Below are 20,446 nucleotides of genomic sequence, written 5' to 3' on the forward strand. Positions count from 1 at the left end.
CCCAACCAAGTCTGCGCCTTTGTGGAGTACCTGAGAACCTGAACTTGAGCCGCTCAGACCTGGGAAGTGCATACAACCCGGCGCCGGCCTCGGACAGTTCCCGGAAGAGCAACCTAGAGCCTGTGCAGTGTAGACTGGGACAGCATACGTGCTGTGAGTGGGGGAAACCCAGTGTGGCCGAGACGCTGCGAGCACTCCCCACAGACGCCAGAGATAATCGACTGCAGCGTTCCTCCCTTCCCAGAACAGGACTGAACAACTGAGCCTCAAAAAGTGTCCACCCACCCCCTAGTATCAGGGCGGAAATTAGACACTGAAGAGACCAGCAGACAGAAGCTAAAACAGAGGGAACCACCATGGAAATGAAAGATAGAGACGTCTAGAGACTACTCCAAGAATAAGACCAAAAACCAGAGGCAAGAGGCTTAAGCCCGAATCCTGAGAACACCAGAGAAGTCCTGACTCCAGGGAACATTAATCGATAGGAGCTCATCAAACGTCTCCATACCTACGCTAAACCCAAGGGTCAACAAGTTCCAGAGCAAGACATACCATGCAAATTCTCCAGTAACACAGGAAACTAGCCCTGAGCTTCAATATACAGGCTGCCCAAAGTCACTCCAAACCCACTGACATCTCATAACTCATTACTGGACACTTCATTGCACTCCAGAGAGAACAAATCCAGCTCCACCCACTAGAACACCGACACAGACTTCCATAACCAGGGAACCTTGACAAGTCACCTGTCCAACCCCACACACAGCAAGGAAACTACATAATAAAGAGAACTCCACAAACGGCCAGAAGAGGGAAAGGCCACCCCAAGCAAAGCATTATAAGCAAGATGAAGAAGCAGAGAAATACCCAGCAAGTAAAGGAACAAGATAAATGCCCACCAACACAAACAAAAGAGGAAGATATAGGGAATCTACATGAAAAAGAATTTAGAATTTTGGTGGTGAAAATGATTCAAAATCTTGAAAGCAAAATGGAGTTACAGATAAATAACCTGGAGAAAAGGATTGAGAAGATGGAAGAAAGGTTTAATAAGGACTTAGAGGAAATAAAAAAGAGTCAATATACAATGAATAATACAATAGATGAGATCAGAAACACTCTGGAGGGAACAAACAGTAGAATAACAGAGGCAGAAGACAGGATAAGCGAGCTAGAAGATAGAATTGTAGAAATAAATGAAATAGAGAGGAAAAAAGAAAAACAAATTAAAAGAAATGAGAACAATATTAGAGACCTCTGGGACAATGTTAAACGCTCCAACATTCGAATCATAGGAATCCCAGAAGAAGAAGACAAAAAGAAAGACCATGAGAGAATACTTGAGGAGATAATAGTTGAAAACTTCCCTAAAATAGGGAAAGAAATAATCACCCAAGTCCAAGAAACCCAGAGAGTCCCCAACAGGATAAACCCAAGGCGAAATACTCCTAGACACATATTAATCAAATTAACAAAGATCAAACACAAAGAACAAATATTAAAAGCAGCAAGGGAAAAACAGCAAATAACACACAAGGGGATTCCCATAAGGATAACAGCTGATCTTTCAACAGAAACTCTTCAGGCCAGGAGGGAATGGCAAGACATACTTAAAGTGATGAAAGAAAATAACCTACAGCCCAGACTACTGTACCCAGCAAGGATCTCATTCAAATATGAAGGAGAAATCAAAAGCTTTACAGACAAGCAAAAGCTGAGAGAATTCAGCATTACCAAACCAGCTCTCCAACAAATGCTAAAGGATCTTTTCTAGACAGGAAACACAGAAAGGGTGTATAAACTCGAACCCAAAGCAATAAAGAAAATAGCTACGGGATCGTACTTATCAATAATCACCTTAAACGTAAATGGGTTGAATGCCCCAACCAAAAGACAAAGGCTGGCTGAATGGATACAAAAACAAGACCCCCATATATGTTGTCTGCAAGAGACCCACCTCAAAACGAGGGACACATACAGACTGAAAGTGAAGGGCTGGAAAAAGATATTCCATGCAAATAGAGACCAAAAGAAAGCAGGAGTAGCAATACTCATATCAGATAAAATAGACTTTAAAACAAAGGCTGTGAAAAGAGACAAAGAAGGAAACTACATAATGATCAAAGGATCAATCCAAAATGAAGATATAACAATTATAAATATTTATGCACCCAACATAGGAGCACCGCAATACGTAAGACAATTACTAACAAGTATGAAAGGGGAAATTAATAATAATGCAATAATAGTGGGAGATTTTAATACCCCACTTACATCTATGGATAGATCAACTAAACAGAAAATTAACAAGGAAACACAATCTTTAAATGATACAATAGACCAGTTAGACCTAATTGATATCTATAGGACGTTTCACCCCAAAACAATGAATTTCACCTTTTTCTCAAGTGCACATGGAACCTTTTCCAAGATAGATTACATCCTGGGCCATAAATCTAGCCTTGGTAAATTCAAAAAAGTTGAAATCATTCCATGCATCTTTTCTGACCACAATGCAGTAAAATTAGATCTCAATTATGGGAGAAAAACTATTAAACATGCCAACATATGGAGGCTGAACAACACGCTGCTGAACAACGAACAAATCATAGAAGAAATCAAAAGAGAAATCAAAATATGCATAGAAATGAATGAAAATGAAAACACAACAACCCAAAACCTCTGGGACACTGTAAAAGCAGTGCTAAGGGGGAAGTTCATAGCAATACAGGCACACCTCAAGAAACAAGAAAAAAGTCAACTAAATAACCTAACTCTACATCTAAAGCAACTAGAAAAGGAAGAAATGAAGAACCCCAGGGTCAGTAGAAGGAAAGAAATTGTAAAAATTAGGGCAGAGATAAATGCAAAAGAAACAAAAGAGACTATAGCAAAAATCAACAAAGCCAAAAGCTGGTTCTTTGAGAAGGTAAATAGAATTGACAAACCACTAGCCAGACTTATCAAGAAACAAAGGGAGAAGAACCAAATCAATAAAATTAGAAATGAAAATGGAGAGATCACAACTGACAACACAGAAATACAAAGGATTATTAGAGAATACTATCAGGAATTATATGGCAATAAAATGAATAACCTGGAAGAAATGGACAAATTCCTAGAAAAATACAACTTTCCAAAACTGAACCAGGAAGAAATAGAAAATCTGAACAGACCCATCAAAAGCACGGAAATTGAAACTGTAATCAAAAATCTCCCAGCAAACAAAAGCCCAGGTCCAGACGGCTTCACAGCTGAATTCTACCAAAAATTTAGAGAAGAGCTAACACCTATTCTACTCAAACTCTTCCAGAAAATTGCTGAGGAAGGGAAACTTCCAAACTCATTCTATGAGGCCACCATCACCCTAATCCCAAAACCTGGTAAAGACCCCACAAAAAAAGAAAACTACAGGCCAATATCACTGATGAACTTAGATGCAAAAATCCTTAACAAAATTCTAGCAATCAGAATCCAACAGCATATTAAGAAGATCATCAGTTCAGTTCAGTTCAGTCGCTCAGTCGTGTCCGACTCTCCGCGACCCCATGAATCACAGCACGCCAGGCCTCCCTGTCCATCACCAACTCCCGGAGTACACTCAAACTCATGTCCACAGAGTCGGTGATGCCATCCAGCCATCTCATTCTCGGTCGTCCCCTTCTCCTCCCGCCCCCAACCTTTCCCAGCATCAGAGTCTTTTCCAGTGAGTCAACTCATCGCATGAGGTGGCCAAATTATTGCAGTTTCAGCTTTAGCATCAGTCCTTCCAATGAACATCCAGGATTGATCCCCTTTAGAATGGACTGGTTGGATCTCCTTGCAGTATAAGGGACTCTCAAGAGTCTTCTCCAACACCACAGTTCAAAAGCATCGATTCTTTGGCGATCAGCCTTCTTCACAGTCCAACTCTCACATCCATACATGACCACGGGAAAAACCATTGCCTCAGATATGCAGATGACACTACCCTTATGGCAGAAAGTGAAGAGGAACTCAAAAGCCTCTTGATGAAAGTGAAAGAGGAGAGTGAAAAGGTTGGCTTGAAGCTCAACATTCAGAAAACAAAGATCATGGCATCTGGTCCCATCACTTCATGGGAAATAGATGGAAAAACAGTGGAAACAGTGTCAGACTTTGTTTTTTGGGGCTCCAAAATCACTGCAGATGCTGATTGCAGCCATGAAATTAAAAGACGCTTGCTCCTTGGAAGGAAAGTTATGACCAACCTTGATAGTATATTAAAAAGCAGAGACATTACTTTGCCAACCAAGGTCCGTCTTACATCATGACCAAGTGGGCTTTATCCCAGGAATGCAAGGATTCTTCAATATCCGCAAATCAGTCAACGTAATACACCACATTAACAAACTGAAAAATAAAAATCATATGATTATCTCAATAGATGCAGAGAAAGCCTTCGACAAAATTCAACATCCATTTATGATAAAAACCCTCCAGAAAGTGGGAATAGAAGGGACATACCTCAACATAATAAAAGCTATATATGACAAACCCACAGCAAACATTATCCTCAATGGTGAAAAACTGAAAGCATTTCCCCTAAAGTCAGGAACAAGACAAGGGTGCCCACTCTCACTACTACTATTCAACATAGTTCTGGAAGTTTTGGCTACAGCAGTCAGAGCAGAAAAAGACATAAAAGGAATACAAATTGGAAAAGAAGAATTAAAACTTTCACTGTTCGCTGATGACATGATCCTCTACACAGAAAACCCTAGAGACTCTACCAGAAAACTACTAGAGCTAATCAATGATTACAGTAACGTTGCAGGATATAAAATCAACACACAGAAATCCCTTGCATTCCTATACACTAATAATGAGAAAATAGAAAGAGAAATTAAGGAAACTATTCCATTCACTGTTGCAACGAAAAGAATTAAATACTTAGGAATATATCTACCTAAAGAAACAAAAGACTTGTACATAGAAAACTATAAAACACTACTGAAAGCAATCAAAGAGGACACTAATAGATGGAGAAATATACCATGTTCATGGATTGGAAGAATAAATATTGTAAAAATGAGTATACTACCCAAAATAATTTATACATTCAATGCAATCCCTATCAAGCTACCAAAGATATTTTTCACAGAACTAGAACAAATAATCTCACAATTTGTATGGAAATACAAAAAACCTCGAATAGCCAAAGCAATATTGAGGAGGAAAAATGGAACTGGGGGAATTAACCTGCCGGACTTCAGGCTCTACTACAAAGCCACAGTCATCAAGACAGTATGGTACTGGCATAAAGACAGAAATATAGATCAATGGAACAAAATAGAAAGCCCAGAGATAAATCCACGCATCTATGGACACCTCATCTTTGACAAAGGAGGCAAGAATATAAAATGGAGAAAAGACAGTCTCTTTAACAAGTGGTGCTGGGAAAACTGGTCAGCCACTTGTAAAAGAATGAAACTAGAACACTTCCTAACACCATACACCAAAATAAACTCAAAATGGATTAGAGAGCTAAATGTAAGACCAGAAACTATAAAACTCCTAGAGGAGAACGTAGGCAAAACACTCTCCAACATAAATCACAGCAGGATCCTCCATGACCCACCTCCCAGAATATTGGAAATAAAAGCAAAAATAAACAAATGGGACCTAATTAAAATCAAAAGCTTCTGCACAGCAAAGGAAACTATAAGTAAGGTGAAAAGACAGCCTTCAGAATGGGAGAAAATAATAGCAAATGAAGCAACAGATAAAGGATTAATCTCCAAATTATACAAGCAGCTCCTGCAGCTCAATTCCAGAAAAATAAATGACCCAATCAAAAAATGGGCCAAAGAACTAAACAGCCATTTCTCCAAAGAAGACATAAAGATGGCTAACAAACACATGAAAAAATGCTCAACATCCCTCATAATCAGAGAGATGCAAATCAAAACCACAATGAGATACCATTTCACACCAGTCAGAATGGCTGCTATCCAAAAGTCTACATGCAATAAATGCTGGAGAGGATGTGGAGAGAAAGGAACCCTCTTACACTGTTGGTGGGAATGCAAACTAGTACAGCCACTATGGAGAACAGTGTGGAGATTCCTCAAAAAATTGGAAATAGAACTGCCATATGATCCAGCAATCGCACTCCTGGGCGTACACACCGAGGAAACCAGAATTGAAAGAGACACGTGTACTCCAATGTTCATTGCAGCACTGTTTATAATAGCCAGGACATGGAAGCAACCTAGATGTCCATCTGCAGACGAATGGATAAGAAAGCTTTGGTACATATACACAATGGAGTATTATTCAGCCATTAAAAAGAATACATTTGAATCAGTTCTAATGAGGTGGATGAAATTGGAGCCTATTATCCAGAGTGAAGTAAGCCAGAAAGAAAAACACCAATACAGTATACTAACACATATATATGGAATTTAGAAAGATGCAAATGATAACCCTGTATACGAGACAGCAAAAGAGACACAGATGTATAGAACAGTCTTTGGGACTCTATGGGAGAGGGTGAGGGTGGGATGATTTGGGAGAATGGCATTGAAACACCTATGTTGTCATATGTGAAACGAATCACTAGTTCAGGGTCAATGCATGTTATAGGATGCTCGGGGCTGGCATGCGGGGATGACCCAGAGGGAGGATAAAGGGAGGAGGGAGGTGGGAGGGGGGTTCAGGAGGGGGAACTTATGTAAACCCGGGGCAAATTCATATCAATGTATGGCAAAACCAACCAATATAATATTGTAAAATAATTTGCCTCCAATAAAAAATAAATTAATTACATATAAAAAAAAAAGAAAAAAAAAAAAAGAAACCATGCAGGCAAAAAACAAAAACAACAACAGAACACCAGTGGAATAACATTTTTCAAATGTTGAAAGAAAAATACTGTCAAAGCATATTTTGACGACCATTGGAAATAGCACTCAGGAATTTAGTCCTGAGACTAGTCTGGTATTTCAAATTTTTTTTTTCACCAAACATTCCTTCTGTGTTTTAGATACAGTCCTCAGTACAAGTGATGTCAGGAAGATCCAGACTCAGCTCTCCCATCAAGAAACTTACTCTGAAGTCCAAGGTAAAGTGTGAGCAATTAAATGTCACGTAAACATTGGAATTAAGGATGAAGTCCATAGAAGGGACTCTAGTGACACAAAGGAGGAAGCAGTCATCTCTATTCAGGTAAAAAGAAAGAACCAGGCATACTGTTGAGAGGAGGTTATGTTTGACTTGAATATTCAAAGGTATATCCCAAAGGGTAGAGAAATCAGTGCAGTAGACTACAACAGGGAGAAACATGAATACAGCGTGCAATGGTTTGTTGGTATATTTGGATAACTTTTAATTTTTTAGTTATATAGTATATATACCTCTGAACACTTATTTTTCACTCTGACCAAATTTCCAACTTCCAGTTCATACAAAACATTGATTAATGAATCTAATTCTCCCTCTATGCAGAGCTATCTGATAATACTGGAGAACTAATGCTCAAGGGGCAGTTTTCAACCAATGACTGATGAGAGTTGAGGAATAAATACCCCAGCTCCCATATCCCTTGAACAGGATAACTCTGAAGCACTGAGGTCTCAGATTTCACCAGTGGAATTAAGTTCTGTTTGCCCACTCTTAGTGAACTTGCTTGACAATGCATATATTATTGATTTTCATTCACTGCCTCTCCTACTTCCCCACTTGCCTTAGTAATGGTTTTAGGGATGACTTCTCAAACAAGCTATTTGAATTTGTATCCTTGTTTCAGGACCTAATTCTGAGAAAACTCAAACTAAAATGACTTCACAGATTAGGTTTCCAAGGAAGCAGACTCTGAAATGGAGATTTAGAATTTATTAAGCGTACTTTTGTAATTGGGTTTCCTGGTAGCACTAGTGGTAAAAAACCCACATGCCAATGCAGGAGATGTAAGAGACACAGGTTTGATTCCTGGGTTGGGAAGATCTCCTGGAGGAGGGCATGGCAACCCACTCCAGTATTCTTGCCTGGAGAATCCCATGGACAGAGAAGCCAGCAGGCTATGGTCCATAGAGTCGCAAAGAGTCGGACACAACTGAAGAGACAGCACACTCTTGTAATTAACATCTGTGAGATAAAAAAGCAGGATTGTACAAAGGAAAGACTTGGGCTGTAGTTACAACAAAAGTCTCAAGCAACTCCAAGGTAAGCTTGGAAGCCAGAGTGTTTCTTGAGAGTTGTCCTAAGTTGAGGTGAAGGGTCTTGGCTTACATTCCTTCATATCAACCTGTCATTAGATGCAGGTTGCCCTGAGGAAGGGAACATGACTTTGAGCAGCATAGTTCTTTTCAGGAGTATGGTAGAAAAAGCTTATATTTCCTTGAAGGGATCGTTGGTAGAAACATGTTAAAGGCAATTCTGGTGAGGGCTTGGGAAGCAAAGAGGAGAGCTGGAGAGAAAGCTTCTATTGTCTTAGAGAATATGCATATATATATATATATACGTATATATCTGGAGAAGGCAATGGCAACCCACTCCAGTGCTCTTGCCTGGAAAATCCCATGGACAGGGAAGCCTGGTGGGCTGCAGTCCATGGGGTCGCAGAGTCAGACATGACTGAGTGACTTCACTTCACTCACTTCATACTTTATCATGGAGAAGGAAATGACAACCCACTTCAGTATTCTAGTTTGAAGAATCCCATGCACAGAGGAGCCGGGCAGGCCATGGTCCATGGGGTCGCAGAGAGTCGGACACGACTGAAGTGACTGAGCACGCATATACATATATATATATATATCATCATCATGAGCAGACTGCTGGCAGAAGGATGAACATTAAAACAATTCTGGTGGGGTCTCAGGCCTCAGACAGAAATGAGGAGTATGCTATTGGAAACTGGAGAAAATTTGAACCTCATTATAAAGTGGCAGAGAACTTGGCTAAATTGAGTTCCTGTGTTTTGTGCACAGTAGAACATGTGAGCAATGAAACTGGATGTTTAGTTGAGGTTTCTAAGCCAAGTGTTGAAGGTACATCCTGCTTTCTCCTTACTGCTTGTAATAAAACACAAGAGGAAGGAGATAAATCGACAGGACTGTTAAGCAAAAAGGAATCAGACATAAAGGTGTGGGGAAGTCTCAGTTTATCTATATTGCAAAAACGAGAAAGCTTGCTTTGAGGAAAACGTGTACCTCAAAACTCTTCCTGCCTCTACTCACTGCCCAGTTCCAATGTCACTCCCACATTTTATTTGTTATAGCAGCACCTCACTTCCTGGCACCAAAATCTGTACTAGTCTGCTTGGGCTGCCGTAACAAAATACTGGGTGGCTTAAACAACAGACATTTTATTTTTTTCTGAGTTCTGAAGACTAGAAGTCCAAGCTCCCAGTGTTGTCAGGGTTGGTTTCTGGTGAGGACTCTCTTCCTGACTTGTAAATGGCTTCCTTTTTCTCTGCGTTTTCATATGGCCTTTTCCATGAGCACATGGATTGGGTCCCACCCTTATGGGACCACTACATTTAACCTTAATTACCTCCTTAACACCCCCATCTCCAAATACAGTCACTTTGGGGGTTAGGGCTCTAAGATAATAAATTCTGGGGGACACAATTCAGTCTATAATGTGTGTCCTTATAAAGAGAGTGTTACATGATGTAGTGGCCTATGACTTTATATAAATACATGTATAAGTAAGTCTCACCTTGAGCATAAATGAAGAGAAATCCTTAAACCTTGTTTTATACAAAGCAAAGCAGTTCTCCTTAATTTATTTCAATAAGAATTTATAAAGAAGTGCCTATGAGCAAGATATTGTTATTAGATGTGAAAGATACAAGAGTGAGTAAGATTGGGTTAGAAGTTCTTGCTGTAATTTTAAATGACTTGAATGTTTTACAAAAGGACGCATGAAATATTCTTGAAAGCTACAGTTTTTCAGAAAGCAGACCACTCAACCACAAGAAAGGAAAAACATTACCTTTCTAAATTTCAAAGAGCATGCTTATTTTAATTAAGAGTTTTCAGAAGGCAAATGTATGATCCATTGCTCTACAGTCATTCAGATTAAACAGATAGCAGAGAGTTAAGAAAATATAAGAGCATACACATAAAGTGTCCAAGTGTCAGACAAATATCCTACTCTACCACTTGGAGCCTCCACTATGGATGGAAGAAGTGGTAAAGGGATGGAAGAAGCGGTAAAGGTTGAGACTGTAAAGAATAGATAAGTGGAAAACTGGGCAAGAATGAGAGTTGAACAGGGCAGGGAACTTTCCTCTGTAATGCATCAGGGTTATGTACTCATTGAAGCAATGGGAAGTTCATGAGATTTAACAGTTTTCAACAGTTCAAGAAAACTGTGTCAATAGATAATACAAAAAAGTAAATTTTATTTTATTTATAAAAAATGCAACAGAGCAATATATTTGACAAATGCCCTCTCCCCCACCTCTGTCTCCATAGAAGAATATAGATGGTCCAAAGTAGAAACATTTAACTTTTTTTCCTATGGGTAAAGACTTATTATACCTATTATATTTATTAAGTGTTAGAAATCATATACTTTTAAATACCCTGAAATATTTGCTTTAAAAAAGAAAAATAGAGCTGTCCTGTGGCTCTGGTACATTGTCATTAGCAAATAAGCAATTGTTGAATGATAATGAAAAAATTGTTGGTGCATTTAGGAAGTAAATGCATTTCTTTTACTTTCATTCTCCTGGTGAATGAATAGAGAAGGACTGGCCTGAGGGCTAGAAGGTTACCAGCATAGGATAGCACTGCGTTCTTAAAGCACTCAAAAGGGAAAAGTCTTCAAATTGATTCTAATGATTAGAAATCATTCTTGACGTGCAAGGTTCTTTCTTTACAGAATTTGGTTGACTTAGAAAGGGAGCATCTCATACTAAACTACTGGTCTATTAATGTTGGAAAATTAGACTAGTATAGCCTGAGTTTTGGGTTAGAGAAAGATGCCACCAGTATTCTGGCTTCTGTTCACCTGCTCTCATTTGCAAGAAAGACAATTTGACATCATTTCAAATAACCTATAATCTTTGCAAATTGTGACTGTTCTTTGCTATTTGCATTAAAATCTGAAATTAGATATGTAACACATCAATTCACAATAAAACATTTCAAAACTTCTCTTCTCCCACACAGAAAACTTTTATCCTTTAATCTCTGTACAAATATCCTATTTTATGACCTGTATTATACATCAGAAATCATTTCTCAACAAAGAAATAGGTAGACTAGGTTTTTCAAGTCATTAGAAAGTCTTCTGATTTTATTTTTTCCATTTTAGCAAAATTATTTTTGAAGAAAAGGTAACTATTGGCCCTGCAGACAAAAATGCACATATAAAAGAATATCTGTTAAGCAAAATCGAATGGGATTTTGTGAGCATGCTTTTCTGTGGACTGAAAGGAAGATTTCCTTATACAAATCTATATAGCCTATGCATGTGCTGAGGTTCAGAGAAACCGTCAATGTTTTACCTTTTGTCTTCATTGTGCAACCTGGGTCTTCACTCGTGCATAACAAAGGAAAATATGTGACCTGGTTTTCCAATTATTGTTTCTAACTCAGTTTTCTCTGTTCAAATCTTTGGCTTTGAATATTGAAATGGAATCTAGATGGAAGACAATTAATACAGGAAAGGACCCCTGTCCTTCCATATAAAAGAAGTTAAATTGTTCCCTTGCCAATTTCTAAATTTGAAAACGATCAGGCAGTGTGGTTTTTTATTTTTTTCTTCTTTTTCATTGAAATGGAATCATTCCAACCCTGAGTTGTGTTTTATAATTAAAAGATTTTCTGTGTTTTAACTTTGTACAAATATTTACTGCAGTGATTTCTGATTTCAAATATGTGGCCTGGATTTCCCTGAATAAAGTCAACTTAGATAGGTTTAACTTCATAAAAAAGAGAATGAAGGATCTTGGAACTTGAAGACAGAACAATGAGATTTCCCAGAAAATCATTCAGGGACTACAGAGGAACTCTTGCCATTATTCTTGGCAATGGGACAAGTCATAGTAAGCTAAGAGTTGCTAGGATGGTAGGTTCCCAAGGAGTCTTTGTGGAGGAAGTCATCACTTTGTAAGAAAGCAACTCAGAACCTGTGTTTGACTACAAGAGTCATATGCCATTAACATAGTGCTGTGTTTTCAAAATTTATACAGAATGAGATTTTTTTTTTTAAAGGAAAATCTCTGCTAAAGCTAAATAAATATCACAGACAGAAGCAGGGCTACTTGGTTGATATGGATGCACCTGTAGGCTCCACACAAGCCCTATGGCTTGGTAGAGCCATAATGGTGAACCACTGGCAAAACAGGGAATCAGAGAGTCAACTCAATTCCTTACTAGTTGTCAGAACTTAGACAATTCATATTTTTTTTGAGTATGTGGATGCACATGTATGTGTGTGTTTGTGTGTATGTGTGTATTAATCCTTGCCCTCTAGGTGATAAGATAGGTGATAATGCATATAAAGTGCTTAGGCCAGTACTGTGCACCTAAGTAGATACTCAAAAATTGCCTCTACTCTTATTCTCATCATCATCATCATAGTAATCATACTGAGCTGTACTCTGTATGGAATCATATGGGGACAATATTGCAGGCTTGGTCTAAAGAACTAAATGTGCATTAACTCTAATAATGTACAGATGAAGGCACTGAGGGTAAGCAATTTATCCAACATTGACAGTGGAGCTGGATTTAAGCTTCTCAACTTAAATTTAGAGCTTGAACCCTTAACCCCAGTGTGCAGGTGCTTCTCATTAGCAATACAGCGCAGGATTCAGTGTGTACCTGTAGATCATTCTCTCCATATCTTAGCCTCCTCCTCATTCACATGGGGAATGCTTCCCTTAGCACTGAGAGGCTCCAAAGAGGGGATGTCTGTCTTGTCACAGATAAAAGACTTCTATTTTCATATGGCAACTTACAGGGTTGGTCCCTTTTAAGCAGTTTGATTGTATAAACTCACAACCATCAAATATAATTTCCACCTGTTTCATGTGGGAGCAACTCAGGTCAAAAACACGTCTGAGCTTTGTCAATATTCCAAACTCCAAGATAGAACTTTTTTAGCTTTAATATAGATTCTCAGAAAAAATATTTTTCCATGTCTAAATCCTGGGTGTTCATTGGAAGGACTGATGCTAAAGCTGAATCTCAAATACTTTGGCCACCTCATGCGAAGAGTTGACTCATTGGAAAAGACTCTGATGCTGGGAGGGATTGCGGGCAGGAGGAGAAGGGGACGACAGAGAATGAGATGGCTGGATGGCATCACCGACTTGATGGATGTGAGTTTGAGTGAATTCCGGGAGTTGGTAATGGACAGGGAGGCCTGGCGTGCTGTGATTCTTGGGGTAGCAAAGAGTCGGACACGACTGAGCAACTGAACTGAACTGAGCTGAACTGAATGAGCAGTTTTGCTGTGGGCTGCTTTGGAGAATAAGAGATTGTCATATAAGCTCTTGGCATGGGGTGCTGTGTATCACACAGAAACAAAAAGATTAACATTGAGTGAGACATGGAGACCATTCTTCCAGATGAAAGCATCTTGTGGAGAGTAGACAAGGCTTGAAAGGAATTCTGGAGCGAGCTGGGGACTGCGTCTCTAGAGTGAGTGTGTATATTGAGAAAGACGAAGTATGGAGAGAGACAGAGAAGACAGTTGAGGATGGAAGGGGGACGTCCACACTCTGAGGAAGTATAGTCAACAGAGGAAACTGCAGGGTGGCCAGACGGGTAGAAGGGCTTCACTAAAGCCAAAGGGTTTTCAAAACACAAGGGGGATGAAGAATGGAAATGGGCTATGAGTTAGGGTCTAGTAATAGATAGTTTCCAATGAAATAACTTCTTAGTGTCCTTGCACTTGCCCATCTTATATAAATCATGAACTTCCCTCAAGGGGTTACTTTTCCATGAAGTTTTTTCTGGTGGTTCCATTCTTCATGCATTTCCCCCTCCTTAGAATGTCCGGCCGCACTAGAGATGGCCAGTGTACTCAGTCCCTGAGCACAACTCCCTGCATTTCCCTGGGGTGGCAGGAGGCAGGGGGCTCACAAGCCTCCCCAGCTGGATGGAAGCAACGTGACAGCTTTGCTTCTCCCCTTCGGGGGTGACACCAGCTGCCTTCTAACTGGGAGCTCCATTCTAACTGGGAACTCTGCCCAGTAGTGAGTCTCCAATGGTGCCTCCTCCACAAAGCTGTTAGGGTGAACTGTAAATGTAAGCCAGATCATATGACAATCCTTCTGAAAACCCACCGTGGCCTTCCATCACACTTGGGAAAAACTTGGGCTCTCAGACACCAGCCTACAGTCATCCCTAAGGCCACCTCTCAGACTTGCCCTCCCTCCACTCCCCTGACACTCCTTCACTCAACAATGAAGGCGGTTTCTGTCTCGGAGCCTTTAAACGTTCTGTTCCTTCTGCTTTAAACGTTCTTTCCCCAGGATTTCACATGGCTTCCTCATCCTCACATTCAGGTTTTGCCCATAAAGCTTCCCCTTAGCCAGGCCGACTGCTCTGGTGCACAAGGCACAGTATTCATCTCACATCATCTTCGATAATATCATCACAGAGTCTTCACCATGGCACAGACCTGACACTATCTTCTTGACTTGTTTGTTGGTGTGGTTGTTGCTTCTCACTCCTGCTCCAGTTCTTTGTGAGTAGAAATTGTTTCTTGTTCACAGCTCTGTCTCCAGCACAAGAGGAGGCCCTGACACCTGGTGGGTGCCTCCTCCATCTGTCTGGCTCGCTGACTGACTCAAGGCTTTAGGACAGTCTGGTCCCTCTGAGACCTGGATCTTCTGTCCTCTTTCTGTTGTCACTTGTTCAAGCAGACCCTCCTGATACGCTGATGTTAACTCAGACTCCCTGGGACACTCTCTTTCATGAAACCCTGTTAATATATTTCCTTCAAAGCATGTTCACAGTTTTCAAATTCATACCTATGTATATGTTTCCATTCTGTCTCCCCCACCATACTCAGGACTGGACACCACATACACCTTGAGGTAATCTGTATCTATATATCTTGGCTACTGCACTCTATGCCAGGCACATAGTAGGTGGTCACTTATCCTATATCAAATGAATATTAACATATTCCTCCCAGGTTTAACCATAGAGTAGAATATTTATAAAACAGCAGCTGATGAAGGGTTGATAGGTATTTCTCCTTAGGGAAAAATTTAGATATGCTTGCTCTGGCTAGCATGTGCTTTTACATTTTGTAGGAAGGTCATCAAACCTGCTCCGACCTAGAGGAAGACATCTATATCCTCTTCTCCAACAGGACAATTTGATGGAGGGCCTGGATCTAATTCTGCCCAAGCTGGAGGAGACATCCTGGTACTGCTCCCCAAGATGGGTGGAGTAAAGGCAGCTAAATGGGTCACCCCTGAGCAGGGAGGCTGCTGTCCATCACCAGGAGGAAGGGCAGCCCCAGGATGCATGGCAGAGTGGATCTTAGCACCTGGAGTCCCGCCACTCTTTTCTCCCGTCCAGTTATATCGATGTAGATTTGTGTCATTTTCAGGTGGTTCCCCTGTGAGAAGCTCAAGCGGCTAAAAAGAAAACAAGAACAAAATGTGTGGAACACTTCCCATATTTACATGAAGTAGCTAACTCAGACTGATGGGAAAGGCATTGACATTTGGTGAATTCTCTAGGGTGGATTTGGTGTGATGGCAACAGATTTCGGCAATGACTTAGCCTTCTGCTGCTGCTACTGCTGCTAAGTCGCGTTAGTCGTGTCTGACTCTGTGTGACCCCGTAGACGGCAGCCCACCAGGCTCCCCCGTCCCTGGGATTCTCCCTGCAAGAACACTGGAGTGGGTTGCCATTTCCTTCTCCAACGCATGAAAGTGAAAAGTGAAAGTGAAGTCGCTCAGTCACGTCCGACTCTTCGCGACCCCATGGACTGCAGCCTACCAGTCTCCTCTGTCCATGGGAGTTTCCAGGCAAGAGTACTGGAGTGGGTCGCCAGTGCCTTCTCCGTGACTTAGCCTACAGGAGGTCAAAAGCGGTTTCCTATTCTCATTTGAGAAATGGGCCACTAATACTTATCTATTGCTTACAGGGCAGAGGAAAAGATTGGCATGGAGGTTAGCTGACCTGAGTTCTGGTCCTGAATCACCACCAGCCAGCTGTGTGGCCCTGAGCAAGGCAACATGCTTCTCTGGGCTTCAATTTCTTTGTACTTAAAATCAAGGTATTGGCATCTAATCTGAGAATCTGGAATGGCTGTACAATCAGGTTTAATTTATCCCTGCTACAGTGGGTGGGATCTAGTAAACCCCACACCCCATGGCCTGTACCAATAGCATCCCTTCTCAGATTTGCTGAGCCCGGTCTCCCAGTTGAAACTCCAGCTCTTCCAACTCCTGGCGCAGGGCTTCCCGTAAAGTCTGCAATTGCTCAGCCTCCTCCCTGTGGGTAAATAATAGAAAATAACCAGATTTCACAATCACCTCCAGGTACAGTCTTCCATGGTCCCTCTCAAAATGTAGGTCACACCTTTGACACATCTTAAAAGAGAGAGGCCGCTCCTGTGTTCTTGCCTGGAGAATCCCAGGGACGGGGGAGCCTGGTGGGCTTCCGTCTATGGGGTCACACAGAGTTGGACGTGACTGAAGTGACTTAGCAGCAGCAGCAGCAAAAGAGAGAGTCACCATCTTTATTTGTCTCAGTCACAGGCATGGGTTTATTATTAGGGCAAATTTTCTTTTTTTTAAAACAACCCTTTGCAGAATAATTAATGTACCCTATATGTGTGTGCTAAGTTGCTTCAGTCGTGTCTGACTCTTTGTGACCCTACGGACTGTAGCCCTCCAGGCTCTTTTGTCCATGGGATTTTCCAGATAAAAATACCGGAGTGGGTTGCCATGCTCTTGTCCAGGGGATCTTCCAGACCAGGGACCGAAGCTGCATCTCTTATGTCTCTTGATTTGACAGGTGGGTTCTCTACTGCTAGGGAAGCCTGGTCTATGTACCATAAAGTTTACCTATTTTAAGAAAATAATTCAATGATTTCTAGTAGATCTGCCAAGTGTGCAGCTATCACTGTCATTTAATTTTGAAACAGTTCCATTTCACCAGTAAGAAGCCTCATGCCCCGCTATAAGTTAATCCCTATTCCTATCCCCAGCCCCAGGCAATGCCTAATCTAGTTTTGGGACATATATTTCTCATCTTTGTGAAAACAGTGCAGATTTTCAAAACTCTAACAACCGGCAATATTGCTTTTGTGAGAGCCCCATTCATGATGATTAAAGATATCCTGCTGGCTAGCCCCGTCTTCCCAGCGGCTGCCCATTTTCTGACCTCAAGAAGCCCTGGCCTTGAAAAGTAAGTGTTGCTATCCAGTAAATGGCTCTCACAGACTCCCACTGAGAAAGTAAGACCTGGAACAGGAAAGCAAGGAAAAACTGGCCAATTTCTCATTAGCCCTGCTCCCTGCTGCACATCTGTCCTGCCCTGATTACCTTTCCTTGCTCCAGCTATGTGGGCTGGTACTTACTTTTATGGCTCTCTTAGATAATTACCTTTCCTCCTCTGTCATGTCCCTGGAAAGGAGTGCCTGTTGTTCTCTGAGGTGTTGCTCAGTTTCTTCTAAATGCTCCCGGAAACTCTGGCACACCGTCTTCATTGTTTCCATCTCATGGACTGTGCACTGCGAACAATTAGAAAGAGCTGGGAAGCGAGGGCTTTCTGAGTCACTGAAAGAGTTTACCACAGTGGCACCTGCCTTCCCACCTGGGCTTACTTGTGTGCAGTGCAGCCCTGCTGCTAATGTGCTGGAGAGAGAACGGGAAAAGCCTAGACTTTCGCTTTTTCAGGCAACTAGAGACATAAGTAGCTGGGACAAGAGAGCGGTGACTATTGGAAGGCTCTTGGAGACATTATGTTCCAGGGACAAGAAGTCAGTCTGGAAACCTAGATAATTCAGGGGTGCAAGGATGTAGACAGGATCAGAGAGGTCAGTTCAGTTCAGTTCAGTTCAGTCGCTCAGTCGTGTCCGACTCTCCGCGACCCCATGAATCACAGCACGCCAGGCCTCCCTGTCCATCACCAAATCCCGGAGTACACTCAAACTCACGTCCACAGAGTCGGTGATGGCATCCAGCCATCTCATTCTCCGTCGTCCCCTTCTCCTCCCGCCCCCAACCTTTCCCAGCATCAGAGTCTTTTCCAGTGAGTCAACTCGTCGCATGAGGTGGCCAAAGTATTGCAGTTTCAGCTTTAGCATCAGTCCCTCCAATGAACACGTAGGGCCAGCATAATGCAGGCTTGTGCTTAGAAAAGTTGAGTCTTGTATAATCTTGTTTTACTTTGGTGCCGAGTCCTGCCTCACTGTGAATCTCAATGATACTGAACACATTATTGGAAGATATGTGCTTGATTAGAGAGTCTGCTTAGAATATTTTTTCTCGTCTTAGCTCTGCTTCAGTTCAGTTCAGTTCAGTTGCTCGCTCAGTCGTGTCCAACTCTTTGCGACCCCATGAATCACAGCACGCCAGGCCTCCCTGTCCATCACCAACTCCCGGAGTTCACTCAAACTCATGTCCATCGAGTTGGTGATGCCATCCAGCCATCTCATCCTCTGTCGTCCCCTTCTCCTCCTGCCCCCAATCCCTCCCAGCATCAGAATCTTTTCCAGTGAGTCAACTCGTCGCATGAGGTGGCCAAAGTATTGCAGTTTCAGCTTTAGCATCAGTCCTTCCAATGAACACCCAGGATTGATCTCCTTTAGAATGGACTGGTTGGATCTCCTTGCAGTCCAAGGGACTCTCAAGAGTCTTCTCCAGCACCGCAGTTCAAAAGCATCAATTCTTCGGCACTCAGCTTTCTTCACAGTCCAACTCTCACATCCATACATAACCGCTGGAAAAACTATAGCCTTGACTAGATGGACCTTTGTTGGCAAACCATGGGCTTTCCTAGTGGCTCATTGGTAAAGAATCCTCTTGTCAATGCAGGATATGAGGGTTTGATTGCTGGGTTGGGAATATCTCCTGGAGAAGGAAATGGCAACCCACTCTAGTATTCTTGCCTGGGAAATCCATGGACAGAGGAGCCTGGAGAGCTACAGGCCGTGGGGTTGCAAAAATCTGGACACAGCTTAGCGACTAAACGACCAATGCTTAACCACAGTGTCTGGTGGTTGAAATCTGCAGAATCAGCCCCACCAGTTCACAAGGTCATTCACAGTGAGGCAGGCATAGACTCGGCATCCCATCCTCCATGGACTGGAATCTAGAATTGAACTGTCTGCCCTTTCAGTTCTGCTCCCCATTGTTCCTGATGTGAATCACTCTTTAAACCTTAGCGCTGTATGACAAAGCTGTTGCCTTGGTTTCCCTATTTGAATGTCCTCTTGCAGCCACCAAGCCCAGTCGATTTGTCAGCTATAGTGTAGCTGGTCACATGAAGTTATTTGTCCCTTAGGAGTGAGCCGATCATGCAATGAATTCTTACAAAGTGACTGAGTTCTAGGAACAGTGAGGCCAGGGCAATGGAACTATGGTGCTCAAGTAGGCTGAACATTATAGAAAAATCTTGTGCTTCACCTAGATATCCAATCACCTTTGTGATTGGAAGGCATGGGGGCTGGGATTTAGGAATAATTGATGGTGTGAGTGCTCCCTGTGAAGGGAGCGATGTGGAAGATTCTGAAATGCTGCCATCTCCTGGTCATTTGGGAACACTGAAACTGCATTTCCACTCTAGAACAGAAAATAGTTTCAGACAAAAAGGAACCCTTAGGTGGCTCAGATGGTAAAGAACTTGCCAGTCATATGGGAGCCTTGGGTTTGATTCCTGGGTAGGGAAGATCCCCTGGAGAAGAGAATGGCTACCCACTCCAGTATTCTTGCCTGGGGAATTCGAAGAACAGAGAGTCAGACAGAACAGAACAAATAATACTCACTTTTCTTTAGGCAAGAAGGGGGAAAAAAAAAGGAAACTGTTTTGAACTCCTTTTTTCCAACATAAGGACTAGATTTTAATTCAAATAATATTGTGGTATCTACTCTCTGATTCCCCCCAAAAGTGAAAGTGTTAGTTACGTCTGACTCTTTGCGACCCCATGACCATGGAATTCTTCAGGCAAGAATATTAGAGTGGCAAGAATACTAGAGTGGGTTGTCATTCCCTTCTCCATGAAATCTTCCTGACCCAGGGATCAAACCTGAGTTTCCTGAATTATAGGCAGATTCTTTACTATCTGAGCCACCAGGGAAGCCCCAATCTCTGACCCAAGCTGGGCCTTAAAACAAACTTTAATTTCAACAGTAAGAGCAACAGTATTGACCCTTCACGTTTGATTGGCTCACTGTTGTTTGGTTGCTTAGTCACGTCCAACTCTTTTCGACCCCATGGACTGCAGCATGCCAGGCGTCCCAGTCCTTCACCATCTCCTGGAATTTGCT

At 41.8% G+C, this 20,446-nt stretch overlaps 1 protein-coding gene across 2 annotated transcripts in view; it reads right to left on the minus strand.

Moving 5' to 3' along the window:
- Window positions 1-9,943: 9,943 nt before the first annotated feature.
- The window catches only part of ITPRID1 (ITPR interacting domain containing 1), a 132,343-nt gene continuing 121,840 nt past the window's right edge, over window positions 9,944-20,446 (minus strand). Inside the window, exons 13-15 of one of the 2 annotated variants that reach the window (XM_055420921.2) lie at window positions 17,561-17,688; window positions 16,334-16,445; window positions 9,944-15,580 (exon numbers count right to left, since the gene is read on the minus strand). In XM_055420921.2, coding sequence (XP_055276896.2) covers window positions 16,349-16,445; window positions 17,561-17,688 — 225 coding nt within the window. In that variant the 3' untranslated portion in view covers window positions 9,944-15,580; window positions 16,334-16,348. Of the gene's footprint in view, window positions 15,581-16,333; window positions 16,446-17,560; window positions 17,689-20,446 lie in introns of those variants that run through there. The other variant, XR_008685248.2, reaches the window with a different exon arrangement.

Source organism: Moschus berezovskii, chromosome 3 (assembly GCF_049115385.1).
Source record: "Moschus berezovskii isolate FMDL1 chromosome 3, NW_MosBer_1.0, whole genome shotgun sequence".
Classification (NCBI taxonomy): domain Eukaryota; kingdom Metazoa; phylum Chordata; class Mammalia; order Artiodactyla; family Moschidae; genus Moschus; species Moschus berezovskii.